The sequence below is a fragment of the Elephantulus edwardii genome, unplaced genomic scaffold, assembly GCF_000299155.1.
Source record: "Elephantulus edwardii isolate Elephantulus edwardi_28Jun2011 unplaced genomic scaffold, EleEdw1.0 scaffold00369, whole genome shotgun sequence".
NCBI lineage: Eukaryota > Metazoa > Chordata > Mammalia > Macroscelidea > Macroscelididae > Elephantulus > Elephantulus edwardii.
In genome coordinates this window covers 748,596-766,840 of record NW_006400119.1, presented here as the reverse complement: position 1 = coordinate 766,840, position 18,245 = coordinate 748,596, and the positions used below count along the sequence as shown (strand labels likewise).

Sequence of the window (18,245 nt, the reverse complement as noted above, 5' to 3'; positions counted from 1 at the left end):
TGGCTCTGGTTGTTGGTGCATATATCTGTATGATAGTGGTATTCACTGGACTTCCTTGTATGTGTATGGATATTATCCTGTCACTCACAATATTGTACTTCAAGATGGATCTAGCAATGACTTTTTTAACTGTGAAAGCAACTCCATTTTTTCTCACCTTTTCATCTCAAGAGTAATATGATCATTGACTCAAAATGCCCCATGCCAGTCCATCTCATCTTGCCAATGCCTAGTATGTCAATATTTATGCATTCCATTTCTTCCTTTACAATATCTAATTTTCCTACATTCATGGTTCTCACTTTCCATGTCCCAATCACCAGTGTCTGCTTACAACTATTCCTCTTCTTTTGTATTTCCATACTTGAAAGCTCAACCTCAGTTGCCCTTTCTGCTATCTACATGTGTTCTGTTGTACATAGGGTTTTCAGAGGGCTGCTATTTCAGAAATGGATGGCCAATCCTTCTTCCTAGTCTGTCTTAATCTGAATGTTCAGATTTAGAGAAGTATCAGACAGACCAGCATTTTATAAAAAAAGTAAAAGATATACCCCTTATTGTGGAGTTAACCATTAGTATCAGTGTTGTCCCATCAAGTCCATTTTAAGAAAGCTCATAACATCAAGAACAAAGATCTGGTGGGGATCTGGAAAGACAGAGTAAGGGTGAGCATAGTTCAATGGTGATTAATTTTACAAAACATAATGAATTGGAATGTTTGTATGGAACACAATGTGAATGAAGGCTAGTGTAAAACACAAAGTATACAAACTTGGTAAGAAAACAAATATAAAATAAATTTTTTTTAATAAACAAATTACTGGACAGTTTGTTTCTGAGATTTTGAATATATACTATAAAATGGTTGTTGAGAGCAGCCTTTTTCAAATATCTACTTTATCTCGAACATTTAAAGATGCCTGCCTCTTTGGGGATGAAAAAGAGAATGTGGTCTTTTGAGGCACAAGTGTTGTTGGGGTTTTTTTTATACTCTTTTCAATTTTTATTCATTTTAATAAACATTTACAGAGATTTTGGATTTCCATTCATTCATTGCTGCACTTTTCTCCCTGTCCACCCCTCCCCACTACTTTGCTCCTCTCTTTGAAAAGAAAAAGAAAAAAAAAAACAATTCCTTCATTGGTATACAATTCCCCCCTCCCCCTTCCCACCCGTTGCACCGAGTATACTTCTCTATGCAATCTTAATTCTGGACTCCTGTGATAACCGTATTACTCAATCATATATCACCTCTAAGTGTTCTTTAAGAGGATTGTGTCAAATCACATTTCTTCTCTAACGAAGAACAGTAACCCAGGACCTTGATAATTAATACCAATAAAATCCTGGTTCAACCACTTACACTTATCCGATTTGTAATCAGTGGGAAACTATTTAAACTTTCAGTGCCTTAGTTTTCTCATTTATAAAATAACACACCTATTTTATAGATGAAAAACTTAATTAGGCTTTTGTGGTGTCCAAATACATAAATATGTAGTACTTCCGGCACACACAAAAAAGTTATTTTACTGTAAAGAATAACCAAATTTAGAACCATGTTCTTCTATGGGCTTGATTGAAAAGTACTTACATAATAATTCAGGGGAAGGATTATTTTTATCTTAGGCCAGCACTTTAAAGTACTAACACTAAACAACATTATCAAGTTCGTGCAAAACCTAAAAGGCCCAATTCTCGAACCTGAGGGTAGGCAGATTTTTGTGGTTACTTGCCTTAATTTGCTGGTTCCAGTTGCTAATGACAAGATTTGCCGTCTTTTCAACTTCATTATCAAGCTTTTGAAAAGAAAAGTAAAAAGAAAAAAATTACTTAGTTTCTTCTTTTAATAATGCTGGCACAATCACCAACTGCCAAAATCCACAGGAATTTAAAAATCCTACAGTGAAAATCTCTCCTGAGATAAAGAGCCAAACTAGCTTTTCTCTGTGTCAGGAATCTCTGGGCCCTGTCACAGGTTCAAGGTCTTAGACTAAATTCCTTTGATAAAACAGTTCTTTCTAATCTGTAACTTACAAAGCACACACATAGATGGGCTCAGTGAACGTAGACATGATAGAGTGTTCAGTTGAATATCACTTCAGGTTCCATCAAGTCACCTCCCACATCAGTCCCAGTGGCAAAGCTTTCAGACCCTGAGGATAGATAACAGTCCCAGCAGTGTTCATTTTACTGTTTTCCATTATCTCTCAGCTCTGAGCTCTGGTAGCCAAGTGGCAAGAAGGTGCGCTGCAGTCCCAAAGGCATGCAGTTCGTAGCCACTAGCTGCTCCACGGGAGAAGGATGGGCAATCCCCTCCCGTGCAATTAACTGCCTCTGAAAACCTGAGGGAGGGCCAGCTATAGGTTGATTATGACTCTGTGGTACACAATAACAACAACTTTGTCTCTGAAGTGAGTGAAATTAATTTCAAAGAGATTAAATTCTTAATTATGCTAGTATTTCAATGCTTTTAAATAACACAAAAAGTAGTAATAGCAAATAACATGGAGCTCTGGTGAAGTAGTCCGTAGGGAACCATGTAGTTAATCTAAAGGACACGCTTCTCTGGCAGTTCGAATCCACTAGCGGCTCCACAGGAGAAAGATGAATCATTTCCTCCCCCTGTGATTTACAGCCTCAGAAACCCAAGGCAAGGTCAGCAATGCTGGTTCAGACTTCACGACAATGAGTTGAGCTCAATAGTAATAACAATCAAAATAAATCTAGACAACCCGCAGGGAGATCAGTTGTAAATTAGGGTAAAATCTTTTTCCTGAACATTTTAAACCATTTTCATTTTTTCCACTATTAAACAAAACTCTAACAAACATCCTTGTATATAAGTCTTGATGTTTCTATTTTAAAAAAATAAAAGCCTAGCTCAACTTCTCAACTGTCTTTTCCTTCCTTGGGCAGAGACAGAAATCTTACTTTAGAGGGAAAAAGAAAAGGTTTTGACTCACTGATTTTCTCTTCTTCTCTTGTGCACTCAGGATTTGATGAGTTGGTTTTATTGCTTCCAGCTGAATTGCTTTGCCAAGTTTTCTGGGAATAGAACATAAAGCACACACGAGCATAGTATTAAGATTTACATCTTCTTTCCAAATTATTTTCAGAGGCAATAAAATAGTGTGCTATGGAATGTCTACTTGGTGCCAGTTTGAAGGGAAATTTTTGCTAACATGAAATATTTACAATTCCCTCTAGGCTTGGAGTGGGGAGCTCTGGTGGTTCTTCAGTCTGAAGGGCTAACCCCAAAGTTGCTTTTCTCTGGCAGTTCAAATCCACCAGGGCTCTGTGAGAGAAAGATGGGCAATCTCCTTTTGTGCCTTTCACAACCTCGGAAGCTTCCTGTAGGGTCAGCTATGAGAGGGTTATAGCTTTACCAATGACTTTGAATTGGGGGTCAAGGTGAAGGGGTCACTCACTGATGAAGGTCTGCTGCAGATTTCATGTCCTCAGAGGCCCAGACCCAGGCATTGCTGAGACAGCTGCTGGAAGGGAGAAACATGGAGAGCAGACAAGAAAGGCTTTAATTTTCCCAGTCAATCTAGGAAATAAAGCATCATCTTTGACTCCCTGTGTGTAGCAATTACATTAATTTCCCTAATCTAATTTCAATTTTTCTACAGGATTAAATTCTATCAATATATTTCCTTGCACAATGGTAATTATTTATACTGCTTTTTTCACAGCCATTTTTCATTCCGATTTTTATTTTTGCTTTCGTTTCTGTGAGGAGCTCTGTGGCCTAGTTGGGAGTTTTGCTACAAACCCAAAAGTAGTGCTTCTGTGGCAGTTAGGATGCACCAGCAGCTCCATAGTGGAGGGGGAAGATGAGTCATTTTTCCTATGTGATTTATAGCTGCTGAAAACCAGCCAGCTAGGAGGGCATTCCAATTTGAAGTCAATGAGAGAGAGATTTCATTTCTGTAGAAAATGAGCAAAGACAAGTGAAATAATGCTTAGAGTGGGGACAGAAGGACTGTATAACTATGGGTTTCCAGAATTCCCAATTCACAGATGAGTAAACCAAGGCTCACAGAAGGTAAAGGTTAGAGACTGAATTGGTTTCCTCTCAAATATGTGTTGGGACCCCAACCCCATGTCTATAATTAGATTTCTGAATAGGATTTTGTTATTTTCATGAGGTCATTTCAGTGTAGGGCATGCTCTGGGCCTAATCATTCCCCAGGTTATAGAAGGAGCAGATGATGGAGGAGTAAGCACATAGTGGAGATGAGAGAGGCTATGAGAAGATTGTCAAGGAGTCTGGAAATACTGTGCTTGCAGAAATAGAAGGAAACAAGGGTCGTTCCCTAGGGCCAACAAAAGAGAGCTTTCTACCTCCACTGCTTCTCTAAATTTGGCATTCTAGTCTCCTCAACTGTGAGAAAAATGTCTGTTTTTAAAAATATCACCCTCTTGTAGTATTTCTGTTATAGCAGTAGTAGCAAGCTAACATAGAAGTGCAAGGGATAGCTGAACCCCAGTCAAGTCCTGCTTGCTGCTTCTGGGGAAAGGAATCAGCTTCCCAGTTCCTTACTGGCTTTTGAGAAAATAGCTAATTTGTGTTAAACAGTATTTCTATTTAACCCAAAGAATGGTATGCTTCTCTTCCTCAAAACACAGAGGGAAAAATCAGGAAGTACCATGTTATCTTCTCCACAATGGAGATCTTAGTCACACTACTCACAGAAGGGGCATGGCTCACAGAGGTCTGAAAATCTGCCTCAAACACAGGAAACAGGCTTCAGGGACAGAGGCTTGAGAAGGCAGATCTTTACCCCTGCCAAAAGACGAATTGCACTGGGAAAGTGTGCTGTCAGGAACATCTCCAGAGTACCGAAGAGCAATGACAGTATGGAGACTAAAGTGCTCCTGATCCAGGCCAGGGTCTTTGCAATCATGTGCTATACATGAGAAAGCTGGGCAATAACTAGGGATGATAGAAGAAGAATTGATGCCTCTGAGGTGTGGTGCTGGAAAAGAATATGGATTATACCATGGATTGCTAAGAGAACAAATAAGTTCATCTTTGAGAGGGTGAAACCAGGCTACTCCTTGGAGGCAAGGATTCTGAAGCTTCATATGACACACTTTGGGCATGTTGCAAGGAAGGACCAGTCTTTGGATAGAGACATTATCCTTGGGAGGGAAGAGGAATAGCACAAGAGAGGAAAACCCTCAACGAGATGGAATGATCCAGTGGCTGGGGTAATAGGGGTAGGTGTGTCTGGGACAACAAAGTTGGCTCAGGATAGAACAGGGTTCAGAGATATTGTACATAGGGTCCGTATGAGTCACAGTTAACGTGATGGCACATAAGAACACAACAACAGTTTTGTGCCCCAATTGTTAATGGTGCACCACATAATCTAAGAACAGTAGAGCTAGATCAAAGAATGCCAGATTTTCTGCTTAAACAAAACCTGGCACCTCGTACCAGCCAAAGGACGTTGACAGTCATCATCATTAGGCAGAAACGATCTGAGAGCAGAGAGTTTGGGTTGTTTAATTACTTACAGAGAATTTCAGAAACTAAGGTTTAAAAATCTCATCTATACAGACAGAAAGCAGATCAGTGCTTACTTGAGGCTGGATGGGGCAGGGCCTGCAAACAGGGTGATGGAAATGCCTAGATCTTGATCCTGCTGGTGGTTACGTGGACATATAAATGTCAAGAGTTATCAAAGGCTTCAAATGAGAGATTTTTGTTGGATAGAAATTCATTCTCAATGAAACTGACTTAATAAAAAGAAGCCAGTCACCTGTTTGGAGAGAAGGCAATACTTGTCCCTTGGAGGACCTGAAGCTTTCTGGAAACAGGGAGACCTGCATGAACCCAGATGCCCCCCCAGATGCTTTCTGGAGGGTCTTGAGAAAATCACTGAGTTTTCTGACCTTAATCTTCCTGACCTTTTATAAGTAATTTCAGATGCCAATACAAATACCTAGTGGGGTTTTTTTTGTATAGATAAAAATTCAACTAATATTTATTATGAGATATTTTACACTAACTCTAGTTCATGAAACATGGACATGATATCTCTTTATTAATACTATGTTGGATGCCAATATAAGACATGCAGTCCTAGACTTTTTTTTTTTTCTGCAGTCCTAGACTTTTATACTTCTAATTCTTAAGGAGATAATCAGAACCAACACCATGACAGGTATTTATGGAGTTTTCACTCTGCACCAAGAGGACTGCTGTCTTCTTCCTGATTTACTTCATTCAATCCTCACTGCAATCTTATGATCTGGGTTTTAGCTCCATTTTAAAGAGACACTGAGAAAGAAAAGACATTGGCCTAGGGTCACCCACCTGCTAAGTGGAATTGGAATTTAAACTAGGACAGTCTAAATAAAGTTTATCAGAATCACCCAGTGTGCTATACAGACTCCTTTGTAGTCTAGTAAAATGCTATCCTAAAAGTAAAGGAAAAGTCAGAGCTATTTCAAAAGCATCATTTTATATTACAGTTTATGACTAAAGAAGAACAAGAATTTTTAGAGATTTTCTTTTCCTTCCCCCTTTCTTACCATCAGAACAGGCACTGGTAATGCCACTATTAAGTCTGTAGGTATTTTTTCTACATATATTAGTCAAGAATCTTCTTTGTAAATTATCACTAATGGACCATTCCCTCCAAAAGAAGGAATCTACTTTATTCTTGGTCCTATAATATAGTGAGGAAAATGTGGACCAATTTTTTTTTCAGAACCAAGAATTCTGAGGTCATTACATATATTATCTCATTTAGTATGTGCCACTACAGTCTGTGCACACACACGCAGGGATGCACGCGCGTACACACACACACACACACACACACACACACACACACATTTCTCACTCCTCACAGAGAAGAAAATCAAGGCCCAGCTACTTGTTGAAGGCCTCAGAGTAGGAGATAAAGCAGGTTTCATTCTTCCTGAATCCAAGGCTTTCCAACCTAATACCACCACTTGCCAAGTCAAATATCATCACCAAAGTCCAAGGATGAATATGTTTAGGGTTAATAAAGATCAAGGAATAACTAAGCTCACTGCCTCATTTATTTGAACTCAAATTTCTTGAACTCTTCAAGAGCTCTCATTTTTATCTGTAATAATAATAATAATAATAACAATAATAATACCCTTTCAAGAGTTACTGTGAGGATTTTATGAGAGTATGTAGAAAGCATTTAGTATAGTGTCTAGCACACAGTGAGCAGCCAGAAACTCAAAGCCACATCTGACATTGTATCTCTGCCACATTTATAAGAGGACAGAAACTGAGTATATGTCACCTTTTATTCTTTCTCAGAATGCATTTTCCTTACCTCTTCTCTGATACTTACTTTTTCTTCGTGCTCTGTAATGCTTTGCTCAGCTTGATTGCCAGTTTCTGAAGTTGCTTGGCATAGCTAATCTCCAAGTTTGCCCTGGGAATAAGGAGTAGTTGTTTAATAGAATTGTAGTGGTCAGATCAAGTAAAACTACACACACACACACACACACACACACACAGAGAGAGAGAGAGAGAGGAGTTCAGGCTGAGAATATAATGAAATGATGATTTGTTTACCATAAGGATCTTCTTTTCCTTTAAAGGGTGGGAATTGTTTACTTAAGCTTGTACACCCATAAGGAATATAATGTTTTTCTTACCACTAACCTTATAAGTTCTTGGTCATAGTAGCTGACTATTATAGTTAATTATCAATTTATTATAGGTAACTAAGCATTAGCTTTATGAGGGAAAGCTTCAAGATGGGCAACACCAGATTTAGAAAATGAATTTCAATATTTTCTATTAAAAAAAAATTTCAGTAAGGAGTCTGGAACAGGACTTCCAAAATGAAATTCTTTGGTGCTTTTAGATCTGTTAAATCACTGTTATTTAAAAATTATTTTACTTCCAAAAGATTGTTTTAATTATGGACCAACTTGTAGCTAAAACCTCACTTTTGTCAAATGATATTGAAAAACATACAAAATGAAGTCTAATAATTATTATCACATTTTTCTTCTTAATACTATACAAAAAATCTTACTACATACCTATCTGTATATTTATTTATAATTTTACTTTATTTGTGAAATAATTTTAATAACTAATTTAAAAGCTGCATAGTTCCACTTAAGCTAGCCTCTTTGTTACAAGCAAGGAAAGACAGCTGTTTCTCATAAAATAGAATCCAAAACTGATGGGCTGTTGATGTACTGTTGATCAGCACTCTGTCTCTCCACTAAGCAGAATATATTCCTTAATCAGACAAGTTACTTTTTAAAGTGCAGTGAGTTATTTACTTATCCTCCTTATTGTTGTCATATACCATTGAGTTGCTCACGACTCATAGCAACCCTACGTACAATAGCCCTGAACCCTGCTCTATCGTTGTGCCAACCTTATTGTCTCTGACACACCTACACTCATTACCCTAATCATTCTCTGCATCTTTTCCTGTTTGTGCAGTTGTCCTCTAAGGAATTTTTACTATGTTTTAAAAGAAAGAAGACCAGAGTAGGATATGTTAAGAAGCAGGTGCAGAAATTAATTTGTTATCAGACTTTGCCCAATGTGACAAAAGTTATGACAATTATTTCTATTCAATAAATTTGACACATTTTATTTTGCAACATAATTTGACATCTCTTCACACTCACACACTCATTGCTGTCGAGTTAGTCAGAGCTGATTCATAGGAGATTTTCAGAGGCTGTAAATCAGGTCAGAGGTGACTGCCCATCCTTCTGTCTCAGAGTGGATTCGGAGCACCTCTGGGTTGGTAGCACAAATTTCCCCGCCCCAAGGCTACCAGATCTCCAAGAAATTCCCTTAGTAACAGCAGTTCCTCCCCTCCCTCCCTTGGATTCTGTGTCAATTTCTTTTTTCTTCTCCCTGGCCCCTCTCCACTTGCTTGCCATCTGACCTTTATTTTGGGGCAAAAGCTGCTCTTTTGGTTAATTGTTCTGAGGTATACATTCCTCATGAGTATTACTGTTCACTTTATAAGCCTGTCTGTTGTTCGGCTGCAAGGTAATCCCTGGGAATGGGTTCAGTTCTAGGTTTGAAAGGTAACAAGTTCTTAGGAATTTGATTGTACTTTTGGAAAGAATTAATCCCACATGCAAGCAAAATCCTGCTAAAAACTATCCAAAAAGACAGTTAGTACATCAACAGAGAACTACTCCCCATGATACATCTTCAAGGATATGAACATGTACGGCCAAGCACAATCAATAAGAGTGCATCTAAATTCCAAAATCAATCTCCATAATAGTCTATGTGTTTCCTACTGCCAAAGGGGCCCTTTAGAGTAGTGAGAGAAGATCTTCACCCTGAAACCCACAGCGTCCCTTTTCAGCAGGAAGTAGCTAAGAGAATACGCCATCCCCTTTTCCTTATGACTCAGGGTGAAGTCTCTCTCAGGGAGGAGAGATAGGGAATGGCAAAGGATACACTGACAAAGAAGATTAATCAGAACTGGCTTTGACAAGCACTGTGGCATTTGGACAAGAACAAACTGGGAGGAGGGCAGAGAGAATGGTGCAACAATGAATGAATGGAAACCCAAAATCTCTGTAAATGTTTATGAAAATTAATAAAATATAATTATAGGGAAAAAAAACAAAAAAACAACAACAGAGAACTACTAGAGGTTCAAGCTAGGCTTAGAAGAGGCCAGGGCATCCTAGCTGAAAACAAAGAACACCAGAAGGATGTCTTCCCCTGCTGTATCAACCACACAAAGGCACTTGACTGTGTGGATCACAGGAAACCACAGCCAACCCTGAGAAGAATGGAAATCCCAGAACACCCAGTCATGCTCAGACAAAACCCATACTCAGACCAAGAGGCTGTCATGTTAACAGAACAAGGGAAGAATACATGGTCAAAATCAAGAAGGGCTGTGTCCCGTCTCCACACTTGTCCATTCTGCATACTGAGCAAACCATCCAAGAAGCCAGACCTCATGTAAAAGAACGTGGTATCAGAATCAGAGGAAGGCCCATCGACAATCTATACCATACAGATGATACAACCAATTCCACCAAAAATGAAGAGGACACAGCACCCGTAACTCACTGCAAAATGCCAAAGTCATCAACATGGACTACATCTCAACACCAAGAAAGCAAAACTCACCACTGGACCAATAGGCAACATCACAAGGCAAGTATTTTTAAAATAATGAAGAGGGCAAATAAATAACTCACTATACTAAAAAAAGGTTGTGTCATCTGCACAACCCTGCTTGCTGAAACTGAGGAGGACCTCATGCACTTGCTACGGAGGGTCAATGACTGCAGCCTTCAGTATGGACTGAGGCTCAGTGTCAAGAAGACAAAGATTCTCACCACTGGACCAATTGGTAGCATCAGGATGGATGGCGAAGAGATTGAGATTGTTCACAGCTTCAGTTTGCTCACCTCCACAGTCAACACTCTCGGCACCAGCAGTCAGGAAATCAAAAAGCGTATCGCGATGGGAAAGTCTGTTAGGGACCTCTCTAAAGTACTCAGGAGCAACAGTGTCTCTCTGGAGACTAAGGTGCGCCTGATACAGGCCATGGTATTTGCAATCGCTTGTTATGCATCAGAGACTTGGACAATGACTAGGGAGGACAGAAGGAGAGTTGATGCCTTTGAACTGTGGTGCTGGAGAAGGGTACTGAATGTACCCTGGACTGCCAGGAAAACAAACAGATTCATCTTGGAGAGGATTAAACCAAGCTACTCCTTAGAGGCAAGGATTCTGGGGCTTCGTCTGACATACTTTGGACATGTTGCCAGGAGGGACAGGTCCTTGGAGAGGGACATCATGCTTGGGAGGGTGGAGGGACAGGCCAGGAGGGGAAGACCCTCTATGAGATGGATTGATTCGGTGACTGGGGTAATTGGGATGGGTGTGTCAGAGGTGGTGTGGTTGGCGCAGGATAGAGCAGGGTTTAGGGCTGTTGTGCATAGGGTCGCTATGAGTCGCAAACGACTTGACGGCACATAACAACAACAACATGCTAAAAAACAAACAAACAAACCCCAACCACCAAGAAAAAAACACACACCACAAAACAAAAACCCCAAAACTTCTCTGCTTTAGGAATATGTCCAGCTTGACGGAGAGACAAAGAGAATGCTGCTTGGCAGAGGAAGTTGGGGAAGACCATCACTCTTGATGAGCCTGGATGCTCTGGACTCCTAGGTGACTTCTGCCAGTCAGTGGACAGACTTTAGGCAAGATTACAAGGAGTACAGGGGTTCTGTGATTATTAAAATGCGCTGTATCTTTGTACCCAGAACAATGGTTTGACTAGTATGGGTTAGGACTAAGACACATCCTACAAGTTTGGCCTTGTTAACTGAACTGAGAATAATAAAAAAGCTCTTTCCAAACAGGGTCATATTTAGAAGAATAGGAGTTAGTACAACTCTCGGGTGTGGGATACAATTCATTTCATAACACTGACCTACGTTGTGTCTGTACACACAATGTCCATGAGTCACATACCACGTCCTGCGCTTTCTAAATGCAGGCATACTTTATTTTATTGCACTTCACTTTACTAGGCTCCAAAGACACTGAACCTTCTTTCTCTCTTTCTTTTATTTTTTTTTTAAAACCCAGTTGAAGGTTTATGACAACCTGATTCAAGCAAGTCTATTTGCCACCATTTTTGTCATTTTCCCAACAGCTCGTGCCCATTTCGTGTCTCTGCATCACATTTTCATAATTTTCACAGTAATTCAAACTTTTCATTAATGTTATTGCACATTTTATAGATGATAGTATAGTGTAAGCACAGCTTTTGCTTGTGTTGGAACCCTCTACAGATTCACAAGGCTTACTTGATTGAACTGATCTGGAACTGGTCCTGCAATATCTCTAAAGCATGTTTATATTGTAGGTATAATTTTTCACTTAAACCCTCAATAACCTGCCTGATATTTCGTGGAGGGGAAAACCAAGGCATGGAGTGTTTAGCCACTAACTTGCCAAGGCTCACACCTGAAAAGGGTGCCAGAGTCGAATTTGAACCTCGCCATGTCACTGGAGAACCTGCCAACTTAATCACGCCACTCTCCCTGCTTCTGAAATTGGGAGATAGAGGCCACAGATGGGTAATTTCAGGGGAAGTCAAACAAAAGTACTTTAAAAAACTGACACAGCCTCTTACTCTGTCTTTAATTGCTGTATTCTGAAATCACCACAATTCCTGGGGGCTTAGCAACTGGAGACAGGATCCACAGTAGCTTCCTCACACACATAATAAGCTTCCTACGGTCTCTTCACCTCATATCTGTCTGTGAAATTAGAAGGCATTTTGGGTAGAGGACTAGGAGTCACCAGCTATCTAGAAACAGTAAGAGAGAAGGTGGCTCTCTTTTTAGAATGTCACCAATCTTTTGGGGCTGGACTGCTATTAGACACAGTCCATCTGAAAGTGTAAATATGTCTTGGGCCTTTTCTCCCTTAATTTTATTGATGGCTTAAAAGGCTTTTAGAATCAGCAATCAAAGCGAGCAACCAAATCAGGGTGTAAATCTTCTGCTATTACACTTTACACCTAATGGTCATCTCAGAAGCCTCAACAGACCACTCTGTGAATCAGAAGGAAATGAAATGTGATGCAGTGGCAGGACATAGCTGTGGGTACATCTGTAACTAACGTAACTGTGCACCCTTTCTGACTCGTGGGTGTTAGCCTGAGACCGAAACCCTCCCAGGTCTCTCGCCCTAGAAGGCGTTCATCTTCATACACGGGAATGGCTACGTTCCTCCCCTGAGGGAATTATTTTATAAGTGTCCATGGTCCAAGTGGCAACTGTACAGAAGCTGTCATGTTTTCTTTAGAATGCATGTCATTTGAAACAAAATACTGCAATGTGACTAGTCTATGTTTACGCTCCGATGAAGCAGTATATATCATTCTGCAGCTGCTCCTAGATAGGAATGGAAATGACGTCTGTGTTTTCCCAAGGTTTTAACGTGTCACTCCCGCCACCCCCACTTGTTTCTTCTTACTTCCTTGAAAGGAGCATCTTAGTTCCACTTTCCCCTTAAACCCCCCCCCCACACGCACACCAACAACAACCAAAACCCCAAATGCAAAACACACTGAAACAAACAGAGCTAATTCAAACTTAAATCTGAAATGTCACTCATTAAAATAACCAGAAGCGACCCTTTTTGTCCTTTCCATTAGAAAACTACCACTTTTCCCACTAGTTGTCATTCTTTCTCAAATCCACGCTATTGTCACTTGTGACACTATTGGTGCATTTAGTTTTGATGGATAGCCTCAGAATATTTCAGGGACCTGTAAAGATCCTGTACCAGAGAAATGGCATGCATTGACTTTGAATCCATCTGTATGCTAATTTCCCCTCAACATGAAGGCAGGTCAATACATTTTCATTAGTAATTAAGAGGATCAACCAATAAATCATAGACAAATATGTGACTCAGATTTTAAAATAAACTACACTTGAAAGATTAATGGCAATCTGGAGACTTCAGATTCATTATTTTAGACAGAATGAATGCAGGGAGCTGTGATACTGGACTGCAGGAAGTTGAGTAAGATGAAGATGAGAGTGTCCCGGGGAGAAAAAGACAGACAAGTTGTATAGGAAGTCAGATCTCAAATATCCTTTTATAAAATACTACAAGGGCTGGATGTTCTATTAAATCCTATGGCTGTGTTTGAAACCTTCATAAGGAGGGTCGTGGTCATAGAAGGAAAATGCCTTAGAGACAGCGGTCCAAACCAACTTGGACGCTGTGACAACTCCTCTATTTATAAAAAAGAAGGCTGGCTGTTAGGGATTGAATTGTGTCTCCTAGAGATATGTACTGAAATCCCAGACCCTGTACCAGAAAATACAATTCTATTTGAAAATAAGGTTATTTGCATTTTGGTGATATTTTTCTCTCATTGTTATTATATCAGTTAGGTCAGAATCCAGGATGGGTTCTAAATATAATTATTTTTTAGTTAGAAAAAGAGCAGACTAGACATAGAGACATACAGGAGAGATAGACACCAGGAAAGTATTGTCACCAAGGCAATGGATATATGAAGGGACCAAAGAATGCCTGGAGTTACAGTCAAGAAGGAGTAGACATGACTATGCCCTTCATCTGGACATTTATCTTCCAAAACTGAGAAAATAAATTTTCTTTTTTGTGGCATATGTTTTATAGCAGCTCCTCTGAATGGAGGCAGCTCTGAGGCACAGTACAAGACTATGGAGTTGAGTTGTTGCTATGAACTGTGGAGTTTGAACTGATCCATAGCTGGCCCTCCAGTGGGTTTTCAGAAGCAATTAATTGCGTGGGAGGAGATTGCTCATCCTCCCAAGGAGCAGCTGGTAGATTTGAACCCCGTGCTTTTAGGATTGCAGCACAGCTTCTTATCATGAGGCCTCCAGAGCTCATGGAGTTGAGAGTGGATCGGATTTCCATCTCTACTACCTTCAGCATACAAACTACTCAGCTGGGAGCTGGGAGGCCTTGGACAGAACAATTTAAGTAATTTCCAGGAAAAAGAGAGATGCCATGAAAAATAATATAAAGAAAACTGTTTCACTATATTAGTGAAAATAAAAGTAAGGAGTATAAGAAGTGTTTTGGAAAGAGAAACAGGAAAACTTGTTCTAGATGGGACAGGTAAAAACCTCAAGGATGCTTCCAAGTAGTAGGTTTGTTGGGTGAGCAGTTGCCCCAGTCTCACCAGGAAATATGCAGGAAGAGAAGCAGCTTTCTAGGAAAGCTGGTCAGCGACGTACTGTACATGCTGACTTTTTAAATTCATGTAATAGGTAGAAATACTCAATGATGTTTGGTACAGGACAGTTAAGAGATCTTGACTTAAAAAAAAAAAAGAAAGACAGACAGGGTTAGGAAGGCTGGGTCAATTAAAAAAAAGGTATTTGGGATTAATAAATTATTGAAAATACAAAAAAAAAAGAAAGGAAGAAATCTTACTTAGAAATAAAGATTTCATGTGCAAAAGAGGCTTAAAGTTATGAGAGGTATGATCACTCAGGGTAATGAATGGTGAGATGACGTTTCCTTTTTTTTCTTTGTTGATAATACCTGCAATGGATCACTGATGGAAAGAATAAATGACCCCTACACGGTCCCATTTCAACCTCTCCCCTTCATGGCCAGAGCAGAGACTTTCCACTTGAATACCTGGTTTTTTGGCTTGTTTTGAATACCTGTTGTTTGCAGAGGAACAATTTCTTTTTCCATCAAAATCTACTTAAATATTAGCTGTTACTGTGTGAGAATCCAAACAGTCATTGGTAGTCTCTGGGAAAGTGCCAGTGTGTTAAAATCTGATCTGCAATTGCCTGACAGTGAGCATGATAACTTTAGGGAGTTACTTACTGTGTGTTTGTAGCTAAATATAAACTTGGTCTGCTACTGCATAAAAAGGGAACTGAAGCAACTAATTGGATCAAAGACGCAAAGTGTGACAGTGAATTGCAGAATATCCAAGCAAAATGGTGTATCAATGGCAACTGTACTTTTCTATCATCACCAATTAGAATAAATGAAAAGAAACTGCTGAGTTTTGAAAGAAAATATTATCTAGACTCTCAGCTTGATTGTGATGTCTCTTGTATCCACGTGCTAGTTCTGCTGAGCAGAGTCACTTTCTAACACTCTTAAGCAAAGTGTCTGGAAAGGTAATTATCTAAGGACAGCAAAGGCTCTTTGTTCTAATAAGCAGATGTAACAGTAAGCAAATAAACCCAGAATGTCTCCTCATTCATTTATTCATTTAATCTTTATGTGTTTGCTGAATGCTTATTTTGTGTCCAAAACCCACTGCCCTTAAGCTGATTCTATCTAATGGTGACCTTCCATTGGGTTCTTGAAACTGTAAAGAGGGAAATCTGAACACGTTCCTCCCATGGAGTTGCTGGGGGGTTCAGCAGTCCGACACTACACCACTAGGATTTATGTGTTAAGCACTCTGAATCCAAAGAACCAAACAGAAAGCAAACAAAATTGATCGGTGCTGTGGTGTCAGTTCTGCTGTGTGTTATAGAGTAGAATTGTTCCATAAGGTTTTCTTGGCTATGATCTTCTCATAAAAACAGATCACGAGGCTTTTTTTTTTCTTTCTATAATGTCACTGGATGGGCTCAAACCACCAATGTTCTGGTTAAAGTCAAACATAAACCAGGGATATAATTTAATGGATCCCATCTCTAATCAAAGAAACTCACGTGCTCTCTTACTTTTTATTATGCTAATCAATGAATGTACCTTCATGGTTTACTGCATCATAACCCTCAGCACAAGTGCCTACTTTATGTCTTCCAGGAGTATTATTTTATTAGTCTTATGGAGTTTCCCCATTAATTATCTAGAGTTGTAAACAACAGGATAGTTTCCTTTAAGGGCTACTGGCCTTCCAGATCTTTTTCTAATAAAGGGGCAAGTGTAGCATTGGTTTATATGACTAAGCCCTGTCTTCTGAAAGGAAAATATATCCCAGTCCATGTCTGAATTGGGAGTTGTAGTGGCACAGTCTACAGCAAGTTGTGTTGCTAATCCAAAGGTGGATTGAACCCATCAGTAGATCTGCAACAGAAAAGTAGGTGGTCTCCTTTTGTGACAATTTGCAGTCTCAGAAAGTGGAGGAAGAGGCACTATGAGTCAGAACCAATTCAACAGTAGGAAGGTTGAGTTTCATATCTGAAAAGTTGCTTGGAAGTCATTTATGTCTAGGGAAGTAATTACTGCTATCTCAGAAAAGAGAGAAAAGAATAGTGTAATCCCAGCTACGCTGTGACCATTAATCTCTGGTGATAGGCTTATTAAGTAGACTTTGTTCAAGCACAGTAGTAAGAAGTGACTTCAAACTCACTCCCTTTAGGAAAGACATGACCCAGTCTGAGAATGTAAGTCAGACTCTATCTTTGTCAGCAGCTGTGGAAGAATATTGTTGTTATTATGTGCCATCAAGTCACCTACAACTCATAGGGGCCCTGTATACACTAGCTCTGTAACCTGCTCTATCCTGAGCCAATCTCGTTGTCTCTGACAGACCTAAACCCATTGCTCCAGTCACTGAGTCAATACAACTCATGCTGGATCCTTTTCTCCTGTACTGTCCCTCCACCTTCCAAGGACTGGTGCCTTCTGGCCATGTGCTCAAAGTTTATGAGATGGAGCTTCAAAATCCTCACCTACAAGGAGCAGCCTGGTTTCACCATCTCCAGGACAGACCTGTTTGTTCTTCTGACAATCTGAAGTATGTTCAACACTCTTCTCCAGCACCATAACTCAAAGGCATTTATCCTTCTTCTGTCCTCCTTAGTTATCATCCAGCTTTCAGATACATAGGAAGTAATTGCAAAGACTATGCACTTTAGTCTCCAGAAGGAAATCATTGCTCTTCAGTACTCTAGAGAGGTTCCTGACAGTAAACTTTCCCAGTGCAATTCATGTTCTAAATTCCTGACTGCTGGTGCCAAGAGTGTTGATTGTGGAACCAAGCAAGCCGAAGTTATCAATAACCTAATATTCTTTTCTGTCCATGATGAAGCTGTTGACTGTCCCGGTGGTGAGAATCTTGTTTTCTTGATGTCTAGCTTCAATGCATATTGAAAATTACAGTTCTTGACATTCTACAGCAAATGCCTCATGCCCTTTTTAGTTTCAGCAAGCAAGGTTTTGTCACCTACATAATGCAGGCTATTGATGAGTCTTCCTCCAATCCTGATGCTACATTCCTCCTCACAGAGTTCAGCCTCCCGAATGATCTGCTCTGCACATAGATTGAAAAGGTATACATTCTTGACACCCATCTCTCCTGATCCTGAACCATCTTTGTTTCCCTGCTCTGTTCTAACTACTGCTTCTTGTTCCAAGTATAGGTTTTGCATGAGCACAATTAATTGTTCTGAGATCTCCATTCTTTTCAAGGTAAGCAACAATTTCTTGTGATCCACCCAGTCAAATGCCTTTGTGTAGTCAACAAAACACAGATAGACATTTCCCTTATACTCTTTGCTTTCAGCCAAGATTCATCTAACATTGGCTGTGATAGTGCCAGAGCCTTTTCTAAACCCAACATCTGTCATCTAAATGCACAACTGGCATTTCTCTCTGATGTACTGTTCCAGTCATTTCTAAATAATCTTTAGCTGGATCTTGCTTGTGTGTAACTTTAGTGATAACATTTGATAATTTCCACATTCTGTTGGGTCTTCTTTGTTTTGGT

The 18,245-nt window shown here is 39.7% G+C and overlaps 1 protein-coding gene across 1 annotated transcript in view; it reads right to left on the bottom strand.

The window, feature by feature from the left end:
• Positions 1 to 18,245, bottom strand: part of NOSTRIN (nitric oxide synthase trafficking) — a 64,882-nt gene that overhangs the window by 37,526 nt on the left and 9,111 nt on the right. Inside the window, exons 2-5 of the mRNA XM_006902118.1 lie at positions 7,353 to 7,436; positions 3,432 to 3,494; positions 2,967 to 3,048; positions 1,737 to 1,799 (exon numbers count right to left, since the gene is read on the bottom strand). Coding sequence (XP_006902180.1) covers positions 1,737 to 1,799; positions 2,967 to 3,048; positions 3,432 to 3,457 — 171 coding nt within the window. The 5' untranslated portion in view covers positions 3,458 to 3,494; positions 7,353 to 7,436. The remainder of the gene's footprint in view (positions 1 to 1,736; positions 1,800 to 2,966; positions 3,049 to 3,431; positions 3,495 to 7,352; positions 7,437 to 18,245) is intronic.